This window comes from Pristiophorus japonicus, unplaced genomic scaffold, assembly GCF_044704955.1.
Source record: "Pristiophorus japonicus isolate sPriJap1 unplaced genomic scaffold, sPriJap1.hap1 HAP1_SCAFFOLD_836, whole genome shotgun sequence".
Taxonomy (NCBI): domain Eukaryota; kingdom Metazoa; phylum Chordata; class Chondrichthyes; family Pristiophoridae; genus Pristiophorus; species Pristiophorus japonicus.
In genome coordinates, this window is record NW_027254758.1 from 161,439 (window position 1) to 186,504 (window position 25,066).

The window sequence follows — 25,066 nt, forward strand, 5'->3', positions numbered from 1 at the left end:
ACTTGGAGCACTGTGCACAGTTCTGGTCTCCATATACCTGGGTTAGACCACACCGGGAGCACTGTGCACAGTTCTGGTCTCCATATACCCGGGTTAGACCACACTGGGAGCACCGTGCACAGTTCTGGTCTCTGTATACCTGGGTTAGACCACACTGGGAGCACTGTGCACAGTTCTGGTCTCCATATACCCGGGTTAGACCACACTTGGAGCACTGTGCACAGTTCTGGTCTCCATATACCTGGGTTAGAGCACACTTGGAGCACCGTGCACAGTTCTGGTCTCCATATACCTGGGTTAGACCACACTTGGAGCACTGTGCACAGTTCTGGTCTCCATATACCTGGGTTAGACCACACTGGGAGCACCGTGCACAGTTCTGGTCTCCATATACCTGGGTTAGACCACACTTGGAGCACCGTGCACAGTTCTGGTCTCCATATACCTGGGTTAGACCACACTGGGAGCACCGTGCACAGTTCTGGTCTCCATATACCTGGGTTAGACCACACTTGGAGCACTGTGCACAGTTCTGGTCTCCATATACCTGGGTTAGACCACACTGGGAGCACCGTGCACAGTTCTGGTCTCCATATACCTGGGTTAGAGCACACTTGGAGCACCGTGCACAGTTCTGGTCTCCATATACCTGGGTTAGACCACACTTGGAGCACTGTGCACAGTTCTGGTCTCCATATACCTGGGTTAGACCACACTGGGAGCACCGTGCACAGTTCTGGTCTCCATATACCTGGGTTAGACCACACTTGGAGCACCGTGCACAGTTCTGGTCTCCATATACCTGGGTTAGACCATACTGGGAGCACCGTGCACAGTTCTGGTCTCCATATACCCGGGTTAGACCACACTGGGAGCACCATGCACAGTTCTGGTCTCCATATACCCGGGTTAGAACACACTTGGAGCACCATACACAGTTCTGGTCTCCATATACCCGGGTTAGACCACACTGGGAGCACTGTGCACAGTTCTGGTCTCCATATACCCGGGTTAGACCACACTTGGAGCACCGTGCACAGTTCTGGTCTCCATATACCCGGGTTAGACCACACTTGGAGCACCGTGCACAGTTCTGGTCTCCATATACCCGGGTTAGACCACACTGGGAGCACTGTGCACAGTTCTGGTCTCCATATACCCGGGTTAGACCACACTTGGAGCACCGTGCACAGTTCTGGTCTCCATATCACAAAAAGGATAGAGAGGGACTGGAGAAGTTGCAAAAATGATTGACAAAGATGAGACCAAAACTGTGAGGTGGTACCTGTCAGGAAATATTGAAGCGGTTGGGTTCGTCTCTCGAGAAGGCTGAGGGATGAGTTGATACAGGTCTTCGATAGGGTAAACATATCAATATTTCTCTTGGTGGACAAATCCAAAGCTCGGTGCCACATATAAAAGATAGTTCCAAATGAATCCAATCGGGAATTTAGTGAAACTTCCTTACCCAGAAAGTGATGAGAATGCAGAACTTGTTACTACAAGTGGTTGAGGCGAAGAATTTAAGGGAGAAAGGAATAGAAGGGTACGTTGATGGATAAGGATAAGGTATCTTGGCCTTTATTGCAAAGGGGATGGAGTATAAAAGCAGGGAAGTCTTGCTCCAGTTATACAAGGTATTGGTGAGGCCACACCTGGAGTACTGCGTGCACAGTTTTGGTTTCCATATTTACGAAAGGATACACTTGCTTTGGAGGCAGTTCAGAGAAGGTTCACTCGGTTGATTCCGGGGATGAGGGGGTTGACTGATGAGGAAAGGTTGAGGAGGTTGGGCCTCTGCTCATTGGAATTCAGAAGAATGAGAGGTGATCTTATCGAAACGTATCAGATTATGAGGGGGGCTCGACAAGGTGGATGCAGAGAGGATGTTCCCACTGATGGGGGAGACTAGAACTAGGGGGCATGGTCTTAGAATAAGGGGCCGCCCATTTAAAACTGAGATGAGGAGGAATTTCTTCTCTCAGAGGGTTGTAAATCTGTGGAATTCGCTGCCTCAGAGAGCTGTGGAAGCCGGGACATTGAATATATTTAAGACAGAGATAGACAGTTCCTTAACCGATAAGGGGATAAGGGGGCGGGCAGGGAAGTGGAGCCGAGTCCATGATCGGATCAGCCATGATGGTATTAAATGGCGGAGCAGGCTCGAGGGGCCGAATGGCCGACTCCTATTTCTGATGTTCTTCTGTTCCCCTCTGCAGGGATCTCTCTCGGCCTGCGAGTTCCTGCTACAGAACGGAGCAAATGTTAATTACAGGGATGCTAGGGGTCAGGCAGCAATTCACGTGGCTACTCATGTGGGACACACTGGGTAAGAAAGAAATACGTGCCTTTATATGGTGCCTTTCACGACCACCGGATGTCTCAAAGTGCTTTACAGCCAATAAGGGAGGGTGAATCAGCCCGGGTTCCTGCTCCTGATCCCTGTCCAGTGACCCCTGGGTTAGGGAAGGGATGAATCAGCCCGGGTTCCTGCTCCTGATCCCTGTCCAGTGACCCCTGGGTTAGGGAGGAAGGTGAATCAGCCCGGGTTCCTGCTCCTGATCCCTGTCCAGTGACCCCTGGGTTAGGGAGGGGGGTGAATCAGCCCGGGTTCCTGCTCCTGATCCCTGTCCAGTGACCCCTGGGTTAGGGAGGGAGGGTGAATCAGCCTGGGTTCCTGCTCCTGATCCCTGTCCAGTGACCCCTGGGTTCGGGAGGGGAGTGAATCAGCCCGGGTTCCTGCTCCTGATCACTGTCCAATGACCCCTGGGTTAGGGAGGGGGGTGAGTCAGCCCGGGTTCCTGCTCCTGATCCCTGTCCAGTGACCCCTGGGTTAGGGAGGGAGGTGAATCAGCCCGGGTTCCTGCTCCTGATCCCTGTCCAGTGACCCCTGGGTTCGGGAGGGGAGTGTATCAGCCCGGGTTCCTGCTCCTGATCCCTGTCCAGTGACCCCTGGGTTAGGGAGGGGGGTGAATCAGCCCGGGTTCCTGCTCCTGATCCCTGTCCAGTGACCCCTGGGTTAGGGAGGGGGGTGAATCAGCCCGGGTTCCTGCTCCTGATCGCTGTCCAGTGACCCCTGGGTTAGGGAGGAGGGTGAATCAGCCCGGGTTCCTGCTACTGATCCCTGTCCAGTGACCCCTGGGTTAGGGAGGGTGAATCAGCCCGGGTTCCTGCTCCTGATCACTGTCCAGTGACCCCTGGGTTAGGGAGGGGGGTGAGTCAGCCCGGGTTCCCACTCCTTGTTGGGCCCGATCTAATGCCTGTGTTTTTTTTCTCCTTCCCTCAGCCCCGTGTGCCTCTTGCTCAAGAGGGGGGCCAATCAGTACGCAGCGGATGAGATGGGGCAGGACCCACTAAGCATCGCCATTGCAACGGCCAACGCTGACATCGTGACGCTGTAAGTCGCGGAACGAGGCAGTTAGCTACTCGAGCACACAAGAGTACAGACTCACCCACATACAACGTTAGTACGCGGGTACAGCAAGTGATCAGGAAGGCCAATGGTATCTTGGCCTTTACTGCAAAGGGGACGGAGTATAAAAGCAGGGAAGTCTTGCTCCAGTTATACAGGGTATTGGTGAGGCCACACCTGGAGTACTGCGAGCAGTTTTGGTCTCCGTATTTACGAAAGGATACACTTGCTTTGGAGGCAGTTCAGAGAAGGTTCACTCGGTTGATTCCGGAGATGAGGGGGTTGACTGATGAGGAAAGGTTGAGGAGGTTGGGCCTCTACTCATTGGAGTTCAGAAGAATGAGAGGTGATCTTATCGAAACGTATCAGATTATGAGGGGGGCTCGACAAGGTGGATGCAGAGAGGATGTTCCCACTGATGGGGGAGACTAGAACTAGGGGGCATGGTCTTAGAATAAGGGGCCGCCCATTTAAAACTGAGATGAGGAGGAATTTCTTCTCTCAGAGGGTTGTAAATCTGTGGAATTCGCTGCCTCAGAGAGCTGTGGAAGCCGGGACATTGAATATATTTAAGGCGGAGATGGACAGATTTTTGAGCGAGAAGGGAGTGAAGGGTTATGGGGAGCGGGCGGGGAAGTGGAGCTGTGTCCATGATCGGATCAGCCCATGATGGTATTAAATGGCGGAGCAGGCTCGAGGGGCCGAATGGCTGACTCCTGCTCCTAATTGTTATGTTCTCATGAAAGGGACCTGGGTGTCCTTGTACACCAGTCATTGAAAGCCAACATGCAGGTGTAGCAAGCAGTTCGGGAGGGAAATGGGACGTTGGCCTTCATTGCGAGAGGGTTTGTGTACAGGAGCAAGGATGTCTTACTGCAGTTATACAGGGCCTTGGTGAGACCACACCTGGAGTATTGTGAGCAGTTCTGGTCTCCTTACCTAAGGAAGGATATACTTGCCACAGAGGGAGTGCAGCGAAGGTTCACCAGACTGATTCCTGGGATGGCAGGACTGTGGTACGAGGAGAGATTGGGTCGACTGGGCCTGTATTCACTGGAGTTTAGAAGAATGAGAGGGGATCTCATTGAAAGGTATAAAATTCTGACGGGGTTGGACAGACTGGATGTGGGGAGGGTGTTTCCCCCGGGGCTGGGAAGTCTAGAACAAGGGGTCACACAGTCTCAGGATACGGGGGAGGAAATTTAGGACCGAGATGAGGAGAAATGTCTTCACTCAGAGGGTGGTGAACCTGTGGAATTCTCTACCACAGAAGGCTGTGGAGTCCAAGTCACTGAATATATTTAAGAGGGAGATAGATAGAGTTCTAGACACAAAAGACATCAAGGGGTATGGGGAGAAAGCAGGAATATGGTGTTGTGATAGAGGATTGGCCATGATCACATTGAATGGTGGTGCAGGCTCGAAGGGCCGAATGGCCTACTCCTGCTCCTACTGTCTATGTTCTTATCAACCATCATCATCATCACAGGCAGTCCCTCGGAATCGAGGAAGACTTGGCTCCACTCTTAACATGAGTCCTCAGGTGGCTGAACAGCCCAATACGAGAGCCACAGTCCCTGTCACAGGTGGGACAGACAGTGGTTGAGGGAAGGGGAGGGTGGGACTGGTTTGCCGCACGCTCCTTCCGCTGCCTGCGCTTGGTCTCTGCGCGCTCTCGGCGACGAGACTCGAGGTGCTCAGCGCCCTCCCGGATGCACTTCCTCCACTTAGGGGCGGGACTGGTCTTTGGGCCCAGGGACTCCCAGGTGTCGGTGGGGATGTTGCACTTTATCAGGGAGGGGGGTGTCCCTTGTAACGTTTCCTCTGCCCACCTTTGGCTCGTTTGCCGTGAGGGAGTTCCGAGTCGAGCGCTCGCTTTGGGAGTCTCGTGTCTGGGGGGCGTGCGGACGATGTGGCCCTGCCCAGCGGAGCTGGTCGAGTGTGGTCAGTGCTTCGATGCTGGGGATGTTGGGCCTGGTCGAGGACGCTAACGTTGGTGCGTCTGTCCTCCCGGGGGATTTGCAGGATCTTGCGGAGACAGCGTTGGTGGTATTTCTCCAGCGACTTGAGGTGTCTACTGTACATGGTCCATGTCTCTGAGCCATACAGGAGGGCGGGTATCACTACAGCCCTGTAGACCATGAGCTGGGGGTGAGATACCTACTGTACATGGTCCGTGTCTCTGAGCCATACAGGAGGGCGGGTATCACTACAGCCCTGTAGACCATGAGCTGGGGGTGAGATACCTACTGTACATGGTCCATGTCTCTGGGCCATACAGGAGGGCGGGTATCACTACAGCCCTGTAGACCATGAGCTGGGGGTGAGATACCTACTGTACATGGTCCATGTCTCTGAGCCATACAGGAGGGCGGGTATCACTACAGCCCTGTAGACCATGAGCTGGGGGTGAGATACCTACTGTACATGGTCCATGTCTCTGAGCCATACAGGAGGGCGGGTATCACTACAGCCCTGTAGACCATGAGCTGGGGGTGAGATACCTACTGTACATGGTCCATGTCTCTGAGCCATACAGGAGGGCGGGTATCACTACAGCCCTGTAGACCATGAGCTGGGGGTGAGATACCTACTGTACATGGTCCGTGTCTCTGAGCCATACAGGAGGGCGGGTATCACTACAGCCCTGTAGACCATGAGCTTGGTGGTAGATTTGTGATTGAATGGCGGGGCAGGCTCGTGTGATCATGTGGCCTATTCCAGCTCGGAGTTCTTGTGTTCACATACAAACACGGGCACATACCAATACACATGAACATATCTACACACAATACACGCACAGTTGGCGTTTATGAAGCACTAATGTAGAAACGGAGAATTTTACTGCGCGGGAGGAGGCCATTTCGGCCCATCGTGTCCGCTCCGGCCGACAAAGAGCCGCACGGCCCTCGGTCAGCAGCCCTGAAGGTCACAGATAAACTTACGAACAATGAACAATGGCAGAAAGGCAAAGAGCGCCCAGCCCAACCAGTCCGCCCCACACAACTGCAACACCCCTTACACTGAAACATTCTACACTCCTCCCCAACCGGAGCCGTGTGATCTCCTGGGAGAGGCAAAAAACAGATAGAAACCCAGGCCAAGTGAGAGAGAAATACATCTGGGAAAATTCCTCTCCGACCCATCCAGGCGATCGACACTAGTCCAGGAGATCACCCTGGCCGGAGTCGATTCCCTGCAGTACTGACCATTATATCTGCACCGGCCAACAAGAGGTCATCCAGTCTAATCCCAATTACCAGCTCTCGGTCCGTAACCCTGCAGGTTACTGCACTTTAAGGGCCCATCCAACCATCTCTTAAAAGTGGTGAAGGTTTCTGCATCCACCACTCTTCCAGGCAGCGAGTTCCAGATCCCCACAACCCTCTGCGAACCCCACCCCCTCAAATCCCCTCGAAACCTTCCACCAACCACCTTAAAACTATACCCCCTCGTAATAGACCCCTCCACCAATGGAAATAGACCCGTACTATCCGCCATGTCCAGGCCCCTCGATATTCTGTACACCTCAATGAGGTCCCCTCTCAGCCTCAGTACTCCAGCTGTGGCCTAACCAAGGTATTATACAATTTAATCATAACCTCCCTGGCTCCAGTATCTCCTCCAACCCTCAACGACGTGACTATTCTAACGTACTCCTGGCCGGCCTCCCACGTTCTACCCGACGTCAACTAGAGGTGATCCAAAACTCGGCTGCTCCCGTGTCCTAACTCACACCGAGTCCCGCTCACCCATCACCCCCTATACTCACTGACCCGTGTCCTAACTCGCACCCAGTCCCACTCACCCATCACCCCCTGTGCTCACTGTCCCCGTGTCCTAACTCGCACCCAGTCCCACTCACCCATCACCCCCTGTGCTCACTGCCCCCGTGTCCCACTCACCCATCACCCCCTGTGCTCACTGCCCCGTGTCCTAACTCGCACCCAGTCCCGCTCACCCATCACCCCCTGTACTCACTGACCCGTGTCCTAACTCGCACCCAGTCCCACTCACCCATCACCCCCTGTGCTCACTGACCCGTGTCCTAACTCACACCGAGTCCCGCTCACCCATCACCCCCTGTACTCACTGACCCGTGTCCTAACTCGCACCCAGTCCCGCTCACCCATCACCCTCTGTGCTCACTGACCCGTGTCCTAACTCGCACCGAGTCCCACTCACCCATCACCCCCTGTGCTCACTGCCCCGTGTCCTAACTCGCACCGAGTCCCACTCACCCATCACCCCCTGTGCTCACTGCCCCGTGTCCTAACTCGCACCGAGTCCCACTCACCCATCACCCCCTGTGCTCACTGCCCCGTGTCCTAACTCGCACCGAGTCCCGCTCACCCATCACCCCCTGTGCTCACTGCCCCGTGTCCTAACTCGCACCGAGTCCCACTCACCCATCACCCCCTGTGCTCGCTGCCCCCGTGTCCTAACTCGCACCGAGTCCCGCTCACCCATCACCCCCTGTACTCACTGACCTGTGTCCTAACTCGCACCCAGTCCCGCTCACCCATCACCCCCTGTGCTCGCTGACCCGTGTCCTAACTCGCACCGAGTCCCACTCACCCATCACCCCCTGTGCTCACTGCCCCGTGTCCTAACTCGCACCGAGTCCCACTCACCCATCACCCCCTGTGCTCACTGCCCCGTGTCCTAACTCGCACCCAGTCCCGCTCACCCATCACCCCCTGTGCTCACTGCCCCGTGTCCTAACTCGCACCGAGTCCCACTCACCCATCACCCCCTGTGCTCGCTGCCCCCGTGTCCTAACTTGCACCGAGTCCCGCTCACCCATCACCCCCTGTACTCACTGACCTGTGTCCTAACTCGCACCCAGTCCCGCTCACCCATCACCCCCTGTGCTCGCTGACCCTGTGTCCTAACTCGCACCGAGTCCCGCTCACCTATCAACCCCTGTGCTCGCTGACCCGTGTCCTAACTCGCACCAAGTCCCGCTCACCCATCACCCACTGTGCTCGCTGACCCGTGTCCTAACTCGCACCCAGTCCCGCTCACCCATCACCCACTGTGCTCGCTGACCCGTGTCCTAACTCGCACCCAGTCCCGCTCACCCATCATCCTCTGTGCTCACTGACCCGTGTCCTAACTCGCACCCAGTCCCGCTCACCCATCACCCCCTGTGCTCACTGCCCCGTGTCCTAACTCGCACCGAGTCCCACTCACCCATCACCCCCTGTGCTCACTGACCCCGTGTCCTAACTCGCACCGAGTCCCGCTCACCCATCACCCCCTGTGCTCACTGCCCCATGTCCCAACTCGCACCGAGTCCCGCTCACCCATCACCTCCTGTGCTCACTGCCCCATGTCCCAACTCGCACCAAGTCCCGCTCACCCATCACCCCCTGTGCTCGCTGACCGACATTGGCTCCCGGTTAAGCAACGCCTCGATTTCAAAATTCTCATCCTGGTTTTCAAATCCCTCCATGGCCCCTCGCCCCTCCCTATCTCTGTAACCTCCTCCAGCATTACAACCCTCCCTATCTCTGTAACCTCCTCCAGCACCTACACCCCTCCCTATCTCTGTAACCCCCTCCAGCCCCTACATCCCTCCCTACCTCTGTAACCCCCTCCAGCCCCTACACTCCTCCCTATCTTTGTAACCTCCTCCAGCCCCTACACCCCTCCCTATCTCTGTAACCTCCTCCAGCCCCTACACCCCTCCCTATCTCTGTAACATCCTCCAGCCCCTACACCGCCCTATCTCTGTAACCCCCTCCGGCCCCTACACCCCTCCCTATCTCTGTAACCCCCTCCAGCCCTTACACCCCTCCCTATCTCTGTAACCCCCTCCAGCCCCTACATCCCTCCCTATCTCTGTAACCCCCTCCAACCCCGACACCCCTCCCTATCTCTGTAACCCCCTCCAGCCCCTACACCCCTCCCTATCTCTGTAACCCCCTCCAACCCCGACACCCCTCCCTATCTCTGTAACCCCCTACATCCCTCCCTATCTCTGTAACCCCCTCCAACCCCGACACCCCTCCCTATCTCTGTAACCCCCTCCAGCCCCTACACACCTCCCTACCTCTGTAACCCCCTCCAGCCCCTACACCCCTCCCTATCTCTGTAACCCCCTCCAGCCCCTACACCTCTCCCTATCTCTCCCTCTCTCTCTCTCTGCGGGGCTAACAAACGCCTCATGACTCTGCGATTCCCCCTATCCTGGAACTACAGTGCGTACGGCCCCGACACTTGATGCAACGTCGGAGACCAAAGATGTTTTTATCGCAACCTCGACACATCCCCGCCCCGCCTCCCGGATAAATCCTCCAACACTAAGTCATGTTTCTCCATCATTTTCAGACTTCGTTTGGCTCGGATGAATGAGGAGATGCGGGAATCCGAGGGTTTTTTTGGCCACACAGGTATCTGATGAACGGAGGGTGTGGTGGAAAACATAGTTCGCACGGGTCAGGAGCCCAGTGTCGCTCCACAGGGCTTGTGAAGGGCAGCCCAATCGGCCTTGAAACTCCAAACCAAAACCCCCCCACGCCCCTCCTTCAACCCAGCAATCGAGGCTGGGGTTGTTCTCCACGGAGCAGAGAAGGTCAAGAAGGAGGTTACACAAGAACATCAGAAACAGGAGCAGGAGTAGGCCATTCGGCCCCTCGAGCCTGCTCCGCCATTTAATACCATCATGGCTGATCCGATCATGGACACAGCTCCACTTCCCTGCCCGCTCCCCTTATCCCCTTATCGGTTAAGGAACTGTCTATCTCTGTCTTAAATATATTCAATGTCCCGGCTTCCACAGCTCTCTGAGGCAGCGAATTCCACAGATTTACAACCCTCTGAGAGAAGAAATTCCTCCTCATCTCAGTTTTAAATGGGCGGCCCCTTATTCTAAGACCATGCCCCCTAGTTCTAGTCTGCCCCATCAGTGGGAACATCCTCTCTGCATCCACCTTGTCGAGCCCCCCTCATAATCTGATTCGTTTCCATAAGATCACCTCTCATTCTTCTGAACTCCAATGAGTAGAGGCCCAACCTCCTCAACCTTTCCTCATAAGTCAACCCCCTCATCTCCGGAATCAACCGAGTGAACCTTCTCTGAACTGCCTCCAAAGCAAGTCTATCCTTTCGTAAATACGGAGACCAAAACTGCACGCAGTACTCCAGGTGTGGCCTCACCAATACCCCTGTATAACTGGAGCGAGACGTCCCTGCTTTTATACTCCGTCCAGATTGACCAGAGTGGTTCCAGAGACGAGCGACTTCAGTTACGTGACGAGACTGGAGAATCAAGAGAGATTGACAGCGCGGAAGGAGGCCATTTCGGCCCATCGTGTCCGCCTCGCGCCGGCCGACCAAGAGCCCCCCCCCCCCCGGCCTAATCCCACTTTCCCGCTCTTGGTCCGTAGCCCTGTAGCTTACGGCACTTCAAGGTGCACTGCCTGCCAAATGTGGGGAGGGTTTCTGCCTCTACCACCCTTTCAGGCCGTGAGTTCCAGACCCTGCCCCAGACACCCCCCTCCACCCTCTCCCCTCAAATCCCCTCTAAACCTCCCCCCAATTACTTTCAATCCAAGCCCCCTGGTTGTTGACCCCTCTTGCTAAGGGAGCTGGGATCGTTACTGTTCGAGCAGAGAAGGTTAAGGGGAGCTCTGATGAGGTGACGGATTTTGACAGAGTAAATGAAGAGTAATTGTCTCCAGTGACAAGAGTGTCAGAGTGACAAGAGGACACACATTTCAGGTGATTGACAAAAGAGCTTTCAGACAGCAAATTGTTCTGATCGAGAACCCGCTGCCTGAAAGGACAGTGACAGCAGTTTCAAAAGGGATTTGGAAAAGTACTTGTAAGGTAAAACCTGTTTGCAGGACAATGGCGGGCGCTGTCAGAGGGGCAGTACTGAGGGAGTGCCGCACTGTCGGAGGGGCAGTACTGAGGGAGTGCCGCACTGTCGGAGGGGCAGTACTGAGGGAGTGCCGCACTGTCGGAGGGGCAGTACTGAGGGAGTGCCGCACTGTCGGAGGGGCAGTACTGAGGGAGTGCCGCACTGTCGGAGGGGCAGTACTGAGGGAGCACCGTACTGCGCTGTCGGAGGGGCAGTACTGAGGGAGCGCCGCACTGTCGGAGGGGCAGTACTGAGGGAGTGCTGCACTGTCGGACGGGCAGTACTGAGGGAGCGCCGCACTGTCGGAGGGGCAATACTGAGGGAGTGCTGCACTGTCGGAGGGGCAGTACTGAGGGAGTGCTGCACTGTCGGAGGGGCAGTACTGAGGGAGTGCCGCACTGTCGGAGGGGCAATACTGAGGGAGTGCTGCACTGTCGGAGGGGCAATACTGAGGGAGTGCTGCACTGTCGGAGGGGCAGTACTGAGGGAGTGCCGCACTGTCGGAGGGGCAATACTGAGGGAGTGCTGCACTGTCGGAGGGGCAGTACTGAGGGAGTGCCGCACTGTCGGAGGGGCAGTACTGAGGGAGTGCTGCACTGTCGGAGGGGCAGTACTGAGGGAGTGCTGCACTGTCGGAGGGGCAGTACTGAGGGAGCGCCGGAGGGGAAATAGATGATCTGTCTGTGGGAGCTTTCTGTGCGCAAGTTGGCTGCCACGTCTTCTGTATCACGACAGTGACCATGCTTAAAACAAAAGCGGGTGATTGGCTGTCAAGCGCTTTGGGACAAGGTTGGCGAAAGACCCAGCAGAAATGGGAGTTCCTTTCGGTTATGGTGTCCCACTTTTGGGGGGGGTGGGGTGAGGGGGCCCGGGGTGGGGGGGGGGGGGAGTGAGGGGGCCCGGGGTGGGGGGGGGGGTGAGGGGTGAGGGGGCCCGGGGTGGGGGGGGGGGGTGAGGGGGCCCGGGGTGGGGGGGGGGGGGTGAGGGGGCCCGGGGTGGGGGGGGGGGGGTGAGGGGGCCCGGGGTGGGGGGGGGGGGGGTGAGGCGGCCCGGGGTGGGTGGGGCGGGTGGGGTGAGGGGGCCCGGGGTGGGGGGGGGGTGAGGGGGCCCGGGGTGGGGGGGGGGGGTGAGGGGGCCCGGGGTGGGGGGGGGGGGGTGAGGGGGCCCGGGGTGGGGGGGGGGGGGGTGAGGCGGCCCGGGGTGGGTGGGGCGGGTGGGGTGAGGGGGCCCGGGGTGGGGGGGTGGGGTGAGGGGGCCCGGGGTCGGGTGAGGGGTCCCGGGGTGGGGGGGGGGTGAGGGGGGCCGGGGTGGGGGGGGGGGTGTGAGGGGGCTGGGGGGGTTGCGGGTAAAATGAAGCGGCCTGTTCCTCGTACGTTATGCCTAGTTTGGTTTTGTTTCTCCTCTCCAACCCCCAACCCCACCCGCTTCCCGCAGGAGAGGACGAGACGTTCCAGGACATCTTCCGGGATTTCTCGCGCATGGCCTCCGACGACCCGGAGAAGCTGGCCCGGCGGAGGTTCGACGGCAGCGAGAACTGACGGCGGATCGGGGGTGCCTCGGTTGGCGACGGGGGGGGGGGGGGGGGGGGGGAAGGGGTGATTTAAAAGGGAGACACACACTCAGACTCAGGGACAGCCGTTGCTACTGTGGGAGGCTGACTGCCGTGAGGGATCGGGCAGCCTCTTTTTGTAACCCAGGATTGACGTACCGCGCAGAGGTCGACTAATACAGGTGCAGGCACGCTTCGGGCCTACTAATTCAGGCCCAGCCTTACTTCAGGCCTGCTAATACAGGCCCCGGCTTGCTTTGGGCCTACTAATACAGTCTCCAGCCTGCTTTGGGCCTCATACAGGCCTCGGCTTGCTTTGGGCCAACTAATACAGGCCCAGGCCTGCTTTGGGCCAACTAATACAGGCCTGGCCTGCTTCAGGCCTACTAATACAGGCCGAGACAAGCTTCGGGCCAACTAATACAGGGGGGGGGTAAAAGAATCAGGATAGAGTCTGGGTAAAGGACAGGCGGAAGGCTGGTCAGGGATGTAAAAGGACGAGGGAGGGGTCTCGGGGGATGGGGGGGGGGGGGGGGACTGAAGGTTCCCTCTCTCCCCCATTAACTCAGGGAGCAAAAGGCAGTGTCGGTGGAGCTGCTGGCCCAGGTGGACCACCGGCTCAGGGTTGTTTAACGCTGTGAGTGGGCTGGAGAAGAGAGTTGGAGATGTGAGGGGGCCGGGGGGGGGGGGAAGAGAGAGGGGGGGGGGGAGGGGAGAGAGAGGGACGGGGGGGGAGGGGAGAGAGAGGGACAGGGGGGAGGGGGACGGGGGGGGAGGGGAGAGAGGGGGACGGGGGGGGGGGGGAGAGGGGAGAGAGAGGGACGGGGGGGGGGGGAGAGTGGGACGGAGGGGCGAGAGAGGAACGAGGGGGGGGAGGGGAGAGAGAGGGACGGGGGGGGAGGGGAGAGAGAGGGACGGGGGGGGGAGGGGAGAGAGAGGGACGGGGGGGGGGGGAGGGGAGAGAGAGGGACGGGGGGGGGAGGGGAGAGAGAGGGACGGGGGGGAAAGAGAGAAGGACGGGGGGGGAGGGGAGAGAGAGGGGGACAGGGGGGAAGGGGAGAGAGAGAGGGGGGGGAGGGGAGAGAGTTCCTCACCGGTTCTTCTTGAACAGTCGGGGTGTAAATACAAGACGGATATTGGCAATAAATACCTGCTGCTGAAACACGAGCATCGCTTTCTTTCAGCGGGGGAGAGAGGGTGTGCGGACAGGGCGGGAGACAGACTGACCTGTAGCCGCCACTCAGGGTCAGGGGCACCCCGTGCAGACAGGGAGTGGAGGTCTGTGAACATCTCCATACCTCAAGCCTGTCAGCGCCCCGCGACATAGAAACATAGAAAGTAGGTGCAGGAGTGGGCCATTCGGCCCTTCGAGCCTGCACCACCATTCAATAAGATCATGGCTGATCATTCACCTCAGTACCCCTTTCCTGCTTTCTCTCCATACCCCTCGATCCCTTTAGCCGTAAGGGCCACATCTAACTCCCTCTTGAATATATCTAACGAACTGGCCTCAACAACTCTCTGCGGCCGGGAATTCCACAGGTTCACCACTCTCTGAGTGAAGAAGTTTCTCCTCATCTCGGTCCTAAATGGCCTACCCCTTATCCTTAGACTGTGACCCCTGGTTCTGGACTTCCCCAACATCGGGAACATTCTTCCTGCATCTAACCTGTCCAGCCCCGTCAGAATTTTATATGTTTCTATGAGATCCCCTCTCATCCTTCTAAACCCCAGTGAATATAAGCCCAGTTGATCCAGTCGTTTTTTGCCCACTCATTTCTTACAGGGCTTGACAGGGGAGATACAGGGAGGGAGCAGTGAATAAGAACATAAGAAATAGGAGCAGGAGTCGGCCATTCGGCCCCTCGAGCCTGCTCCGCCTTTTAATACCATCATGGGCTGATCCGATCATGGACTCAGCTCCACTTCCCTGCCCGCCCCCTTATCGCTCAAAAATCTGTCCATCTCCGCCTTAAATATATCCAATGACCCAGCCTCCACAGCTCTCTGGGGCAGAGAATTCCACAGGTTTACAAGAAGAAATTCCTCCTAATCTCCATCTTAAATCCAAGCCCCCTGGTTGTTGACCCCTCTGCCTGGGGGAAACCGATCCTTCCTATCCACTCCAGGTCCCTCATAATTTTGTATCATCATCATCACAGGCAGTCCCTCGGAGTCGAGGAAGACTTGCTTCCACTCTTAACATGAGTCCTCAGGTGGCTGAACAGTCCAATACGAGAGCCACAGTCCCTGTCACAGGTGGGACAGACAGTGGTTGAGGGAAGGGGAGGGTGATACTGGTTTGCCGCACGCTCCTTCCGCTGCCTGCGCTTGCTTTCTGCACGCTCTCGGCGACGAGACTCGAGGTGCTCAGCGCCCTCCCGGATGCACTTCCTCCACTTAGGGGCGGGACTGGTCTTTGGGCCCAGGGACCCCCAGGTGTCGGTGGGGATGTTGCACTTTATCAGGGAGGGGGGTGTCCCTTGTAACGTTTCCTCTGCCCACCTTTGGCTCGCTTGCCGTGAAGGAGTTCCGAGTAGAGCGCTCGCTTTGGGAGTCTCGTGTCTGGGGGGGGCGTGCGGACGATGTGGCCCTGCCCAGCGGAGCTGGTCGAGTGTGGTCAGTGCTTCGATGCTGGGGATGTTGGGCCTGGTCGAGGACGCTAACGTTGGTGCGTCTGTCCTCCCGGGGGATTTGCTGGATCTTGCGGAGACATCGTCGGTGGTATTTCTCCAGCGACTTGAGGTGTCTACTGTAATTTTATACACCTCAATCAGGTCTCCCCTCAGCCTCCTCTGTTCCAAGGAAAACAACCCCAGCCTATCCAATCTTTCCTCATCGCTAAAATTCTCCAGTCCAGTGCAACATCCTGGTAAATCTCCTCTGTACCCTCTCCAGTGCAACATCCTGGTAAATCTCCTCTGCACCCTCTCCAGTGCAACATCCTGGTAAATCTCCTCTGCACCCTCTCCAGTGCAATCACATCCTTCCTGTAATGTGGTGACCAGAACTGCACGCAGTACTCCAGCTGTGGCCTAACCAGTGTTTTATACAGTTCAAGCATAACCTCCCTGCTCTTGTATTCCATGCATCGGCCAATAAAGGCAAGTATTCCGTATGCCTTCTTAACCCACCTTACCCACCTGGCCTGCTACCTTCAGAGATCTGTGGACCTGCACTCCAAGGTCCCTTTGTACCTCTACACTTCTCAGTGTCCGACCATTTAATGTGTGTTCCCTCGCCTTGTTAGCCCTCCCCAAATGCGTTCCCTCACACTTGTCCGGATTGAACTGCGTTTGCCTCTGCTCTGCCCACCCGACCCGTCGATCGATATCTTCCTGCAGTCCGCGGCCGCCGCCGCCTTCATCAACCACACGGCCGGTTTTAGTATCATGGCTGACCTTTGACCTCAACTCCACTTTCCCGCCCTCTCCCCATATCCCTCGATTCCCTTAATATCCAAAAATCTATGGATCTCAGCCTGGAATATACACAAAGACTGAGCCTCCACAGCCCTCTGGGGCAGAGAATTCCAAAGATTCACCACCCTCTATGAAGAATTTTCTCCTCATCTCAGTCCTAAATGGCTGACCCCTTATCCTGAGACTGTGTGACCCCTGGTTCTAGACTCCCCAGCCCCGGGGAAACACCCTCCCTGTATCTAACCCCGTCAAGCCCTGGAAGAGACGAGTGGGCAAAGATTTGGCAGATGGAGTATAATGTTGGAAAGTGTAATTTGGCAGGAAAAAAAAATCAAAGAGCAAGTTATTATTTAAATGGGGAAAGATTGCAAAGTGCTGCAGTACAGCGGGACCTGGGGGTTACTTGTGCATGGAACACAAAAGGTTAGTATGCAGGTACAGCAAGTGATCAGGAAGGCCAATGGTATCTTGGCCTTTATTGCAAAGGGGATGGAGTATAAAAGCAGGGAAGTCTTGCTCCAGTTATACAGGGTATTGGTGAGGCCACACCTGGAGTACTGCGTGCAGGTTTGGTTTCCGTGTTTACGAAAGGATAGACTTGCTTTGGAGGCTGTTCAGAGAAGGTTCACTCGGTTGATTCCGGAGATGAGGAGGTTGACTTATGAGGAAAGGTTGAGGAGGTTGGGCCTCTACTCATTGGAGTTCAGAAGAATGAGAGGTGATCTTATCGAGACGTATCAGATTATGAGGGGGGCTCGACAAGGTGGATGCAGAGAGGATGTTCCCACTGATGGGGGGAGACTAGAACTAGGGGGCATGGTCTTAGAATAAGGGGCCGCCCATTTAAAACTGAGATGAGGAGGAATTTCTTCTCTCTGAGGGTTGTAAATCTGTGGAATTCGCTGCCTCAGAGAGCTGTGGAAGCCGGGACATTGAATATATTTAAGACAGAGATAGACAGTTCCTTAACCGATAAGGGGATAAGGGGGCGGGCGGGGAAGTGGAGCCGAGTCCATGATCGGATCAGCCATGATGGTATTAAATGGCGGAGCAGGCTCGAGGGGCCGAATGGCCGACTCCTGCTCCTATTTCTTAGCCGAACTTAAGGAGGTGAAAGCAATTCAGTTGCTTGTAGCCGTACGCCTGCAAAATACATTTTTATTCCGCTTTTCCTTTCCAAAAGAAAAGTCACAACGATGAATTGATCAGTAATAAATAGGCTTCCAATTGAGCGACAAAAAAAAAAAAAGAAACGGACTCAACTCGAGCGGGACGAGGGATGAGGCAGAGAGCGTGGCCTCGACGTATCAAGGCCACCGATACTCTCGCCCGCTCTTAGCCCTGGAGAGGGAGGTGGGGGGGGGGGGGGGGGAGGAAAGAGAGAGGGGGACGGAGAGAGACAGAGAGAGAGAGTGCAGCACTGCCTCTGCTGCCCTGCCTCGCGAAGGAAATTACAACTGGTCGCCCGCTAACTCGATCACCGGCGAGCGTGATGCAGCAGATTACCCCGTTCTCACCCCCCCCACCCCCACCGCCCCCCCCCCCCACCACACACTCCGACAACACCTTCCGCAGGATGAGAGACCCCCGCTGCCTGTGAAGTGCGGGACAGCCCTCAGTACGCGATGCGCTCGATCTGCTCCAGGTCTTTGGGATCCAGTTGGTTTATCTTGCAGTCTGTGGACGCAAAGAGGGAAGGACACAGAGTGAGGAAGTGACGGGAGGCGAGAGCGCGAGCAAATGTTTGATGGGACAGTGTAGAGGGAGCTTTACTCTGTATCTAACCCCCTGTACCTGCCCTGGGAGTGTTTGATGGGACAGTGTAGAGGGAACTTTACTCTGTATCCAACCCCCTGTACCTGCCCTGGGAGTGTTTGATGGGACAGTGTAGAGGGAGCTTTACTCTGTATCTAACCCCCTGTACCTGCCCTGGGAGTGTTTGATGGGACAGTGTAGAGGGAGCTTTACTCTGTATCTAACCCCCTGTACCTGCCTTGGGAGTGTTTGATGGGACAGTGCAGGGGGAGCTTTACTCTGTATCTCACCCCCTGTACCTGCCCTGGGAGTGTTTGATGGGACAGTGTAGAGGGAACTTTACTCTGTATCCAACCCCCTGTACCTGCCCTGGGAGTGTTTGATGGGACAGTGTAGAGGGAGCTTTACTCTGTATCTAACCCCCTGTACCAGCCCTGGGAGTGTTTGATGGGACAGTGCAGGGGGAGCTTTACTCTGTATCTAACCCCCTGTACCTGCCCTGGGAGTGTTTGATGGGACAGTGTAGAGGGAACTTTACTCTGTATCTAACCCCCTGTACCTACCCTGGGAGTGTTTGATGGGACAGTGTAGAGGGAGCTTTACTCTGTATCTAACCCCCTGTACCTGCCCTGGGAGTGTTTGATGGGACAGTGTAGAGGGAGCTTTACTCTGTATCTAACCCTCTGTACCTGCCATGGGAGTGTTTGATGGGACAGTGTAGAGGGAGCTTTACTCTGTATCTAACCCCCTGTACCTGCCCTGGGAGTGTTTGATGGGACAGTGTAGAGGGAGCTTTACTCTGTATCTAACCCCCTGTACCTGCCCTGGGAGTGTTTGATGGGACAGTGTAGAGGGAGCTTTACTCTGTATCTAACCCTCTGTAACTGCCCTGGGAGTGTTTGATGGGACAGTGTAGAGGGAGCTTTACTCTGTATCTAACCCCGTGCTGTACCTGCCCTGGGAGTGTTTGATGGGACAGTGTAGAGGGAGCTTTACTCTGTATCTAACCCCGTGCTGTACCTGCCCTGGGAGTGTTTGATGGGACAGTGTAGAGGGAAGAGGATACTCACTGAAGTGTTCCTGGATCCTGCGGAGGATGGTCATACTGCTACGACCGTCCACCATGTTGACGGCCAGGCCTTGCTTCCCAAAGCGTCCGGTCCGTCCAATTCTGTGAAGGTAGGTCTCGCAGTCGGGGTCGCGCTCGCAGGTCATCGGCAGGTCAAAGTTCACCACGATCGACACCTGCTGCACGTCGATACCTGGTTCGAAGGGGCGGGGGGGGGGGGGGGGAGAAGGGCTGCGTTAATCTGGTCCTCACAGAAGCAGAACGTAACTTGTCCAGCCACGTAAACACCGTGGCCACAAGAGCAGGTCGGAGGCTGGGTATTCTGCGACCAGTGTCTCACCTCCTGACTCCCCCAAAACCTTTGCACCGTCGACAAGGCACAAGTCAGGAGGGATATTCCTGATGGGACACTCCCCACTTGCCCGGATGAGTTGCAGCTCCCAACAACACTCGAGGAGCTCGACACCATCCAGGACAAAGCAGGCCGCTCGATGGGCATGCCGCCCACCACCTCCAACACTTCCCTCCCTCCCTCCACCACCGGCACACCGTGGGCCGCAGTGTGCACCCTCTACAAGACCCACCGCGGCAACTGGCCAAGGTTTACATAGAACCATAGAAAATAGGTGCAGGAGTAGGCCATTCGACCCTTCGAGCCTGCTCCGCCATTCAACAAGATCATGGCTGATCTGGCCGTGGACTCAGCTCCACTTACCCGCCCGCTCCCCGTAACCCTTAATTCCCTTATTGGTTAAAAATCTATCTATCTGTGACTTGAATACATTCAATGAGCTAGCCTCAACTGCTTCCCTGGGCAGAGAATTCCACAGATTCACAACCCTCTGGGAGAAGAAATTCCTTCTCAACTCGGTTTTAAATTGGCTCCCCCGTATTTTGAGGCTGTGCCCCCTAGTTCTAGTCTCCCCGACCAGTGGAAACAACCTCTCTGCCTCTATCTTGTCTATCCCTTTCATTATTTTAAATGTTTCTATAAGATCACCCCTCATCCTTCTGAACTCCAACGAGTAAAGACCCAGTCTACTCAATCTATCATCATAAGGTAACCCCCTCATCTCCGGAATCAGCCTCGTGAATCGTCTCTGTACCTCCTCCGAAGCCAGTACATCCTTCCTTAAGTAAGGTGACCAAAACTGCTCGCAGTACTCCAGGTGCGGCCTCACCAATACCCTGTACAGTTGCAGCAGGACCTCCCTGCTTTTGTACTCCATCCCTCTCGCAATGAAGGCCAACATCCCATTCGCCTTCCTGATTCCCTGCTGCACCTGCAAACTAACTTTTTGGGATTCATGCACAAGGACCCCCAGGTCCCTCTGCACCGCAGCATGTTGTAATTTCTCCCCATTCAAATAATATTCCCTTTTACTGTTTTTTTCCCCAAGGTGGATGACCTCACACTTTCCGACATTGTATTCCATCTGCCAAACCTTAGCCCATTCGCTTAACCTATCTCAATCTCTTTGCAGCCTCTCTGTGTCCTCTACACAACCCGCTTTCCCACTAATCTTTGTGTCATCTGCAAATGTTGTTACACTACACTCTGTCCCCTCTTCCAGGTCATCTATGTCATCCAGATCATTCACCTCAGTACCCCTTTCCTGCTTTCTCTCCATACCCCTTGATCCCTTTAGTCGTAAGGGCCACATCTAACTCCCTTTTGAATATATCCAATGAACTGGCCTCAACAACTCTCTGCGGTAGAGAATTCCACAGGTTCACCACTCTCTGAGTGAAGAAGTTTCTCCTCATCTCGGTCCTAAATGGCTTACTCCTTATCCTTAGACTGTGACCCCTGGTTCTGGACTTCCCCAACATCGGGAACATTCTTCCTGCATCTAACCTGTCCAGTCCCGTCAGAATTTTGTATGTTTCTACGAGATCCCCTCTCATTCTTCTAAACTCCAGTGTATAAAGGCCCAGTCGATCCAGTCTTTCTTCATATGTCAGTCCTGCCATCCCGGGAATCAGTCTGGTGAACCTTCGCTTCACTGATCAGGTCCTTAGATACATAACCCCCCCCCCCCCCCCACCCCAGGGAGAATCAGGTTATTACAGATACATAAACCCCTCCCCCTGGGAGAATCAGGTCCTTACAGGTACATAAACCTCAGGGGAATGAGATCCTTACAGATACATAAACCCCTCCCTCGGTGGAGAATCAGGTCCTTACAGATACATAACCCCCCCCCCCCCCCAGGGAGAATCAGGTCCTTACAGATACATAAACCCTCCCCCGGGAGAATCAGGTCCTTACAGGTACATAAACCTCAGGGGAATCAGGTCCTTGCAGATACATAACCCCCAACCCAGGGAGAATCAGGTCCTTACAGATACATAAACCCCCTCCCATGGGGAGGATCAGGTCCTTACAGATACATAAACCCATCCCCCGGGAGAATCAGGTCCTTACAGATAGATACAACCCACCTGGGGAGGATCAGGTCCTTCCAGATATATAACCCCCCCCCCCCATGGAGAGAATCAGGTCCTTACAGATACATAAACCCCTCCCTCTTGTGAATCAGGTCCTTACAGATAAATAACCCTCTCCTCCGGGAGAATCAGGTCCTTACAGATAAATAACCCTCTCCTCCAGGAGAATCAGGTCCTTACAGATAGATAAGCACCTCCCTCGGTGGAGAATCAGATCCTTACAGATGCATAAACCCCTCCCTCAGTTGAGAATCAGGTTCTTACAGATATATAACCCACCGTAGGGCAGAATCAGGTCCTTACAGATACATAAACCCCTCCATCGGGGGAGAATCAGTTCCTTACAGATACATAAACCCCTCCATCGGGGGAGAATCAGGTCCTTACAGATACATAAACCCTCCCCCGGGAGAATCAGGTCCTTACAGGTACATAAACCTCAGGGGAATCAGGTCCTTGCAGATACATAACCCCCAACCCAGGGAGAATCAGGTCCTTACAGATACATAAACCCCCTCCCATGGGGAGGATCAGGTCCTTACAGATACATAAACCCATCCCCCGGGAGAATCAGGTCCTTACAGATAGATACAACCCACCTGGGGAGGATCAGGTCCTTCCAGATATATAACCCCCCCCCCATGGAGAGAATCAGGTCCTTACAGATACATAAACCCCTCCCTCTTGTGAATCAGGTCCTTACAGATAAATAACCCTCTCCTCCGGGAGAATCAGGTCCTTACAGATAAATAACCCTCTCCTCCAGGAGAATCAGGTCCTTACAGATAGATAAGCACCTCCCTCGGTGGAGAATCAGATCCTTACAGATGCATAAACCCCTCCCTCAGTTGAGAATCAGGTTCTTACAGATATATAACCCACTGTAGGGCAGAATCAGGTCCTTACAGATACATAAACCCCTCCATCGGGGGAGAATCAGTTCCTTACAGATACATAAACCCCTCCATCGGGGGAGAATCAGGTCCTTACAGATACATAACCCCCAACCCCCCCAGGGAGAATCGGGTACTTACAGATACATAAACTCCTCCCATGGGGAGGATCAGGTCCTTACAGATACATAAACCCCTCCCTCGGGGTGAATCAGGTCCTTACAGATACATGAACCCCTCCCTCGGGGGAGGGGGGGGGAAACCAGATCCTTACAGATAGATAAAACCCGCCTGGGGAGAAGCAGGTCCTTACAGATACATAAACCGCATCGTCGGGGGAGAATCAGGTCCTTACAGATACATAACCCCCCCCCCCCCAGTAGAATCAGGTCCTTACAGATACATAACCCTCCCCCCCGGGAGAATCAGGTCCTTACAGATACATAAACCCCTCCCTCGGGGGGGAACCAGGTCCTTACAGATACATAAACCCCTCCCATGGGGAGGATCAGGTCCTTACAGATACATAAACCCCTCCCCCAGGGAGAATCAGGTCCTTACTGATACATAAACCCCCACGTGGGAGAATGAGGTCCTTACAGATACATAAACCCCACCACGGGGGGAATCGGATCCTTATAGATACACTAACCCCGGATGACGTGGCCCTTACAGAAGCACACACCTCTGGCACAGACGTTGGTGGTGACGAGGACCTTCTCTTTGCCGTCTCGGAAGCGTTGGATGGTTTCCGCCCGCTCCTCCACAGTCAGCTCGCCGGTCAGAAGTGCCACGCGATGCCCCTCTCTGGAGAGTTTCGTCGAGAGCCAGTGTGCAGTCCTCCTGGTCTAGACCGCCAGGGGGGGCGGGGGAAAAAAGAGGAACAAAGTCAGCCACAAGCGTCCATCAGAAAGAAAAAGGTGGTACAGGCTCGCGGGGGCTGAACAGGCCTCCTCCTGTTCCTGTGTAACAGGCTCAAGGGGCTGAATGGGCCTCCTCCTGTTCCTGTGTAACAGGCTCGAGGGGCTGAATGGGTCTCCTCCTGTTCCTGTGTAACAGGCTCGAGGGGCTGAATGGGCCTCCTCCTGTTCCTGTGTAACAGGCTCGAGGGGCTGAATGGGCCTCCTCCTGTTCCTGTGTAACAGGCTCGAGGGGCTGAATGGGCCTCCTCCTGTTCCTGTGTAACAGGCTCGAGGGGCTGAATAGGCCTCCTCCTGTTCCTGTGTAACAGGCTCGAGGGGCTGAATGGCCTCCTCCTGTTCCTGTGTAACAGGCCCGAGAGGCTGAATGGGCCTCCTCCTGTTCCTGTGTAACAGGCTCGAGGGGCTGAATGGCCTCCTCCTGTTACAAAAAGAAAGACGTGCCTTTATATAGCGCCTTTCATGACCACCGGGCGTCTCAAAGCGCTTTACAGCCAATGAAGTGCTTTTGGAAGTGTGGTCGCTGTTGTATTGTGAGAAACGTGGCAGCCAATTTGCGCACAGCAAGCTCCCACACACAGCAATGTGATAATGACCCAGATAATCTGTGTTTTTTGTGACGTTGTTTGAGGGATAAATATTGGCCCCAGGACACCGGGGAGAACTCCCCCCCCGCTCTTCTTCCAAATAGTAGCCTGAGAGAGAAGACAGGGCCTCGGTTTAATGTCTCATCCGAAAGGCAGCCCCTCCGACAGTGCGGCGCTCCCTCAGTACTGCCCCTCCGACAGCGCAGTGCGGCGCTCCCTCAGTACTGCCCCTCCGACAGCGCAGTGCGGCGCTCCCTCAGTACTGCCCCTCCGACAGTGCGGCGCTCCCTCAGTACTGTCCCTCCGACAGCGCAGTGCGGCGCTCCCTCAGTACTGCCCCTCCGACAGTGCGGCGCTCCCTCAGTACTGCCCCTCCGACAGTGCGGCGCTCCCTCAGTACTGCCCCTCCGACAGCGCAGTGCGGCGCTCCCTCAGTAATGCCCCTCCGACAGCGCAGTGCGGCGCTCCCTCAGTACTGCACTGGGAGCGTCGGCCTAGATTTATGTCACATCCCTGGGGTGGGACTCGAACCCACAACCTTCTGACTCAGAGGAGAGAGTGCTGCCCACTGAGCCGCGGGTGACACGATCGTAACTGGCTCAAATGCTAAGTGGGCCTGCTCCTGGCAACTGTCTGGTGGTGGGGGAGGGGGGGGGCCCGATAGGCCCGAACCCGGTTTCCGCCCTCCTCGGCGGAGCAACGCATCGCCCAGCGCCCGCTCCCTCGACCTGGGGGCCACAGACCTGGCAGAAGACAATGGCCTGCGCGATGGTGATGGCAGTGTAGATGTTGCTGAGGGCCTGGTACTTGTCTTCGAGGTGGACGCACTCCACGTAGTACTGCTTGATGTTGTCCAGCGTGAGCTGCTCCCGCCTCAACTTGATCACGTTGGGATCGGGCACGATCTTCTGGGCAAACCGCAGCACCGGCTCCTCAAAGGTGGCAGAGAACAGGAGAAGCTGGCAGTTCCTGGGGAGCATCCTGTGGGGGAAGGGGGGGCGGGGAGGGGGGGGGAGGGGAGAGAGGGCGGGGGAGAGGGGGAGAGAGGGCGGGGGAGAGGAGGAGAGGGGCGGGGGAGAGAGGGCGGGGGAGAGAGGGCAGGGGGAGAGGGGGAGAGGTGGAGGGGGAGAGGGGGGAG

At 55.9% G+C, this 25,066-nt stretch overlaps 2 protein-coding genes across 2 annotated transcripts in view; one reads left to right on the top strand and one right to left on the bottom strand.

Moving 5' to 3' along the window:
* LOC139257419 (arf-GAP with coiled-coil, ANK repeat and PH domain-containing protein 2-like) overlaps positions 1–12,857 on the top strand; it is a 172,958-nt gene extending 160,101 nt beyond the window's left edge. The window contains exons 19-22 of the mRNA XM_070874464.1: positions 2,220–2,329; positions 3,287–3,397; positions 9,749–9,810; positions 12,717–12,857. Of these exons, the coding sequence (XP_070730565.1) occupies positions 2,220–2,329; positions 3,287–3,397; positions 9,749–9,810; positions 12,717–12,820 (387 nt within the window). The 3' untranslated portion in view covers positions 12,821–12,857. The remainder of the gene's footprint in view (positions 1–2,219; positions 2,330–3,286; positions 3,398–9,748; positions 9,811–12,716) is intronic.
* Positions 12,858–17,389: 4,532 nt separating this feature from the next.
* Positions 17,390–24,908, bottom strand: LOC139257420 (ATP-dependent RNA helicase DDX19A-like). Its single transcript, XM_070874465.1, has 4 exons — positions 24,672–24,908; positions 23,107–23,269; positions 19,079–19,270; positions 17,390–17,930 (listed from the first exon to the last, which is right to left on the bottom strand). Exons 1-4 carry the CDS (start codon positions 24,906–24,908, stop codon positions 17,869–17,871), a joined length of 654 nt encoding a protein of 217 aa, XP_070730566.1. The 3' UTR covers positions 17,390–17,868.
* Positions 24,909–25,066: the final 158 nt, after the last annotated feature.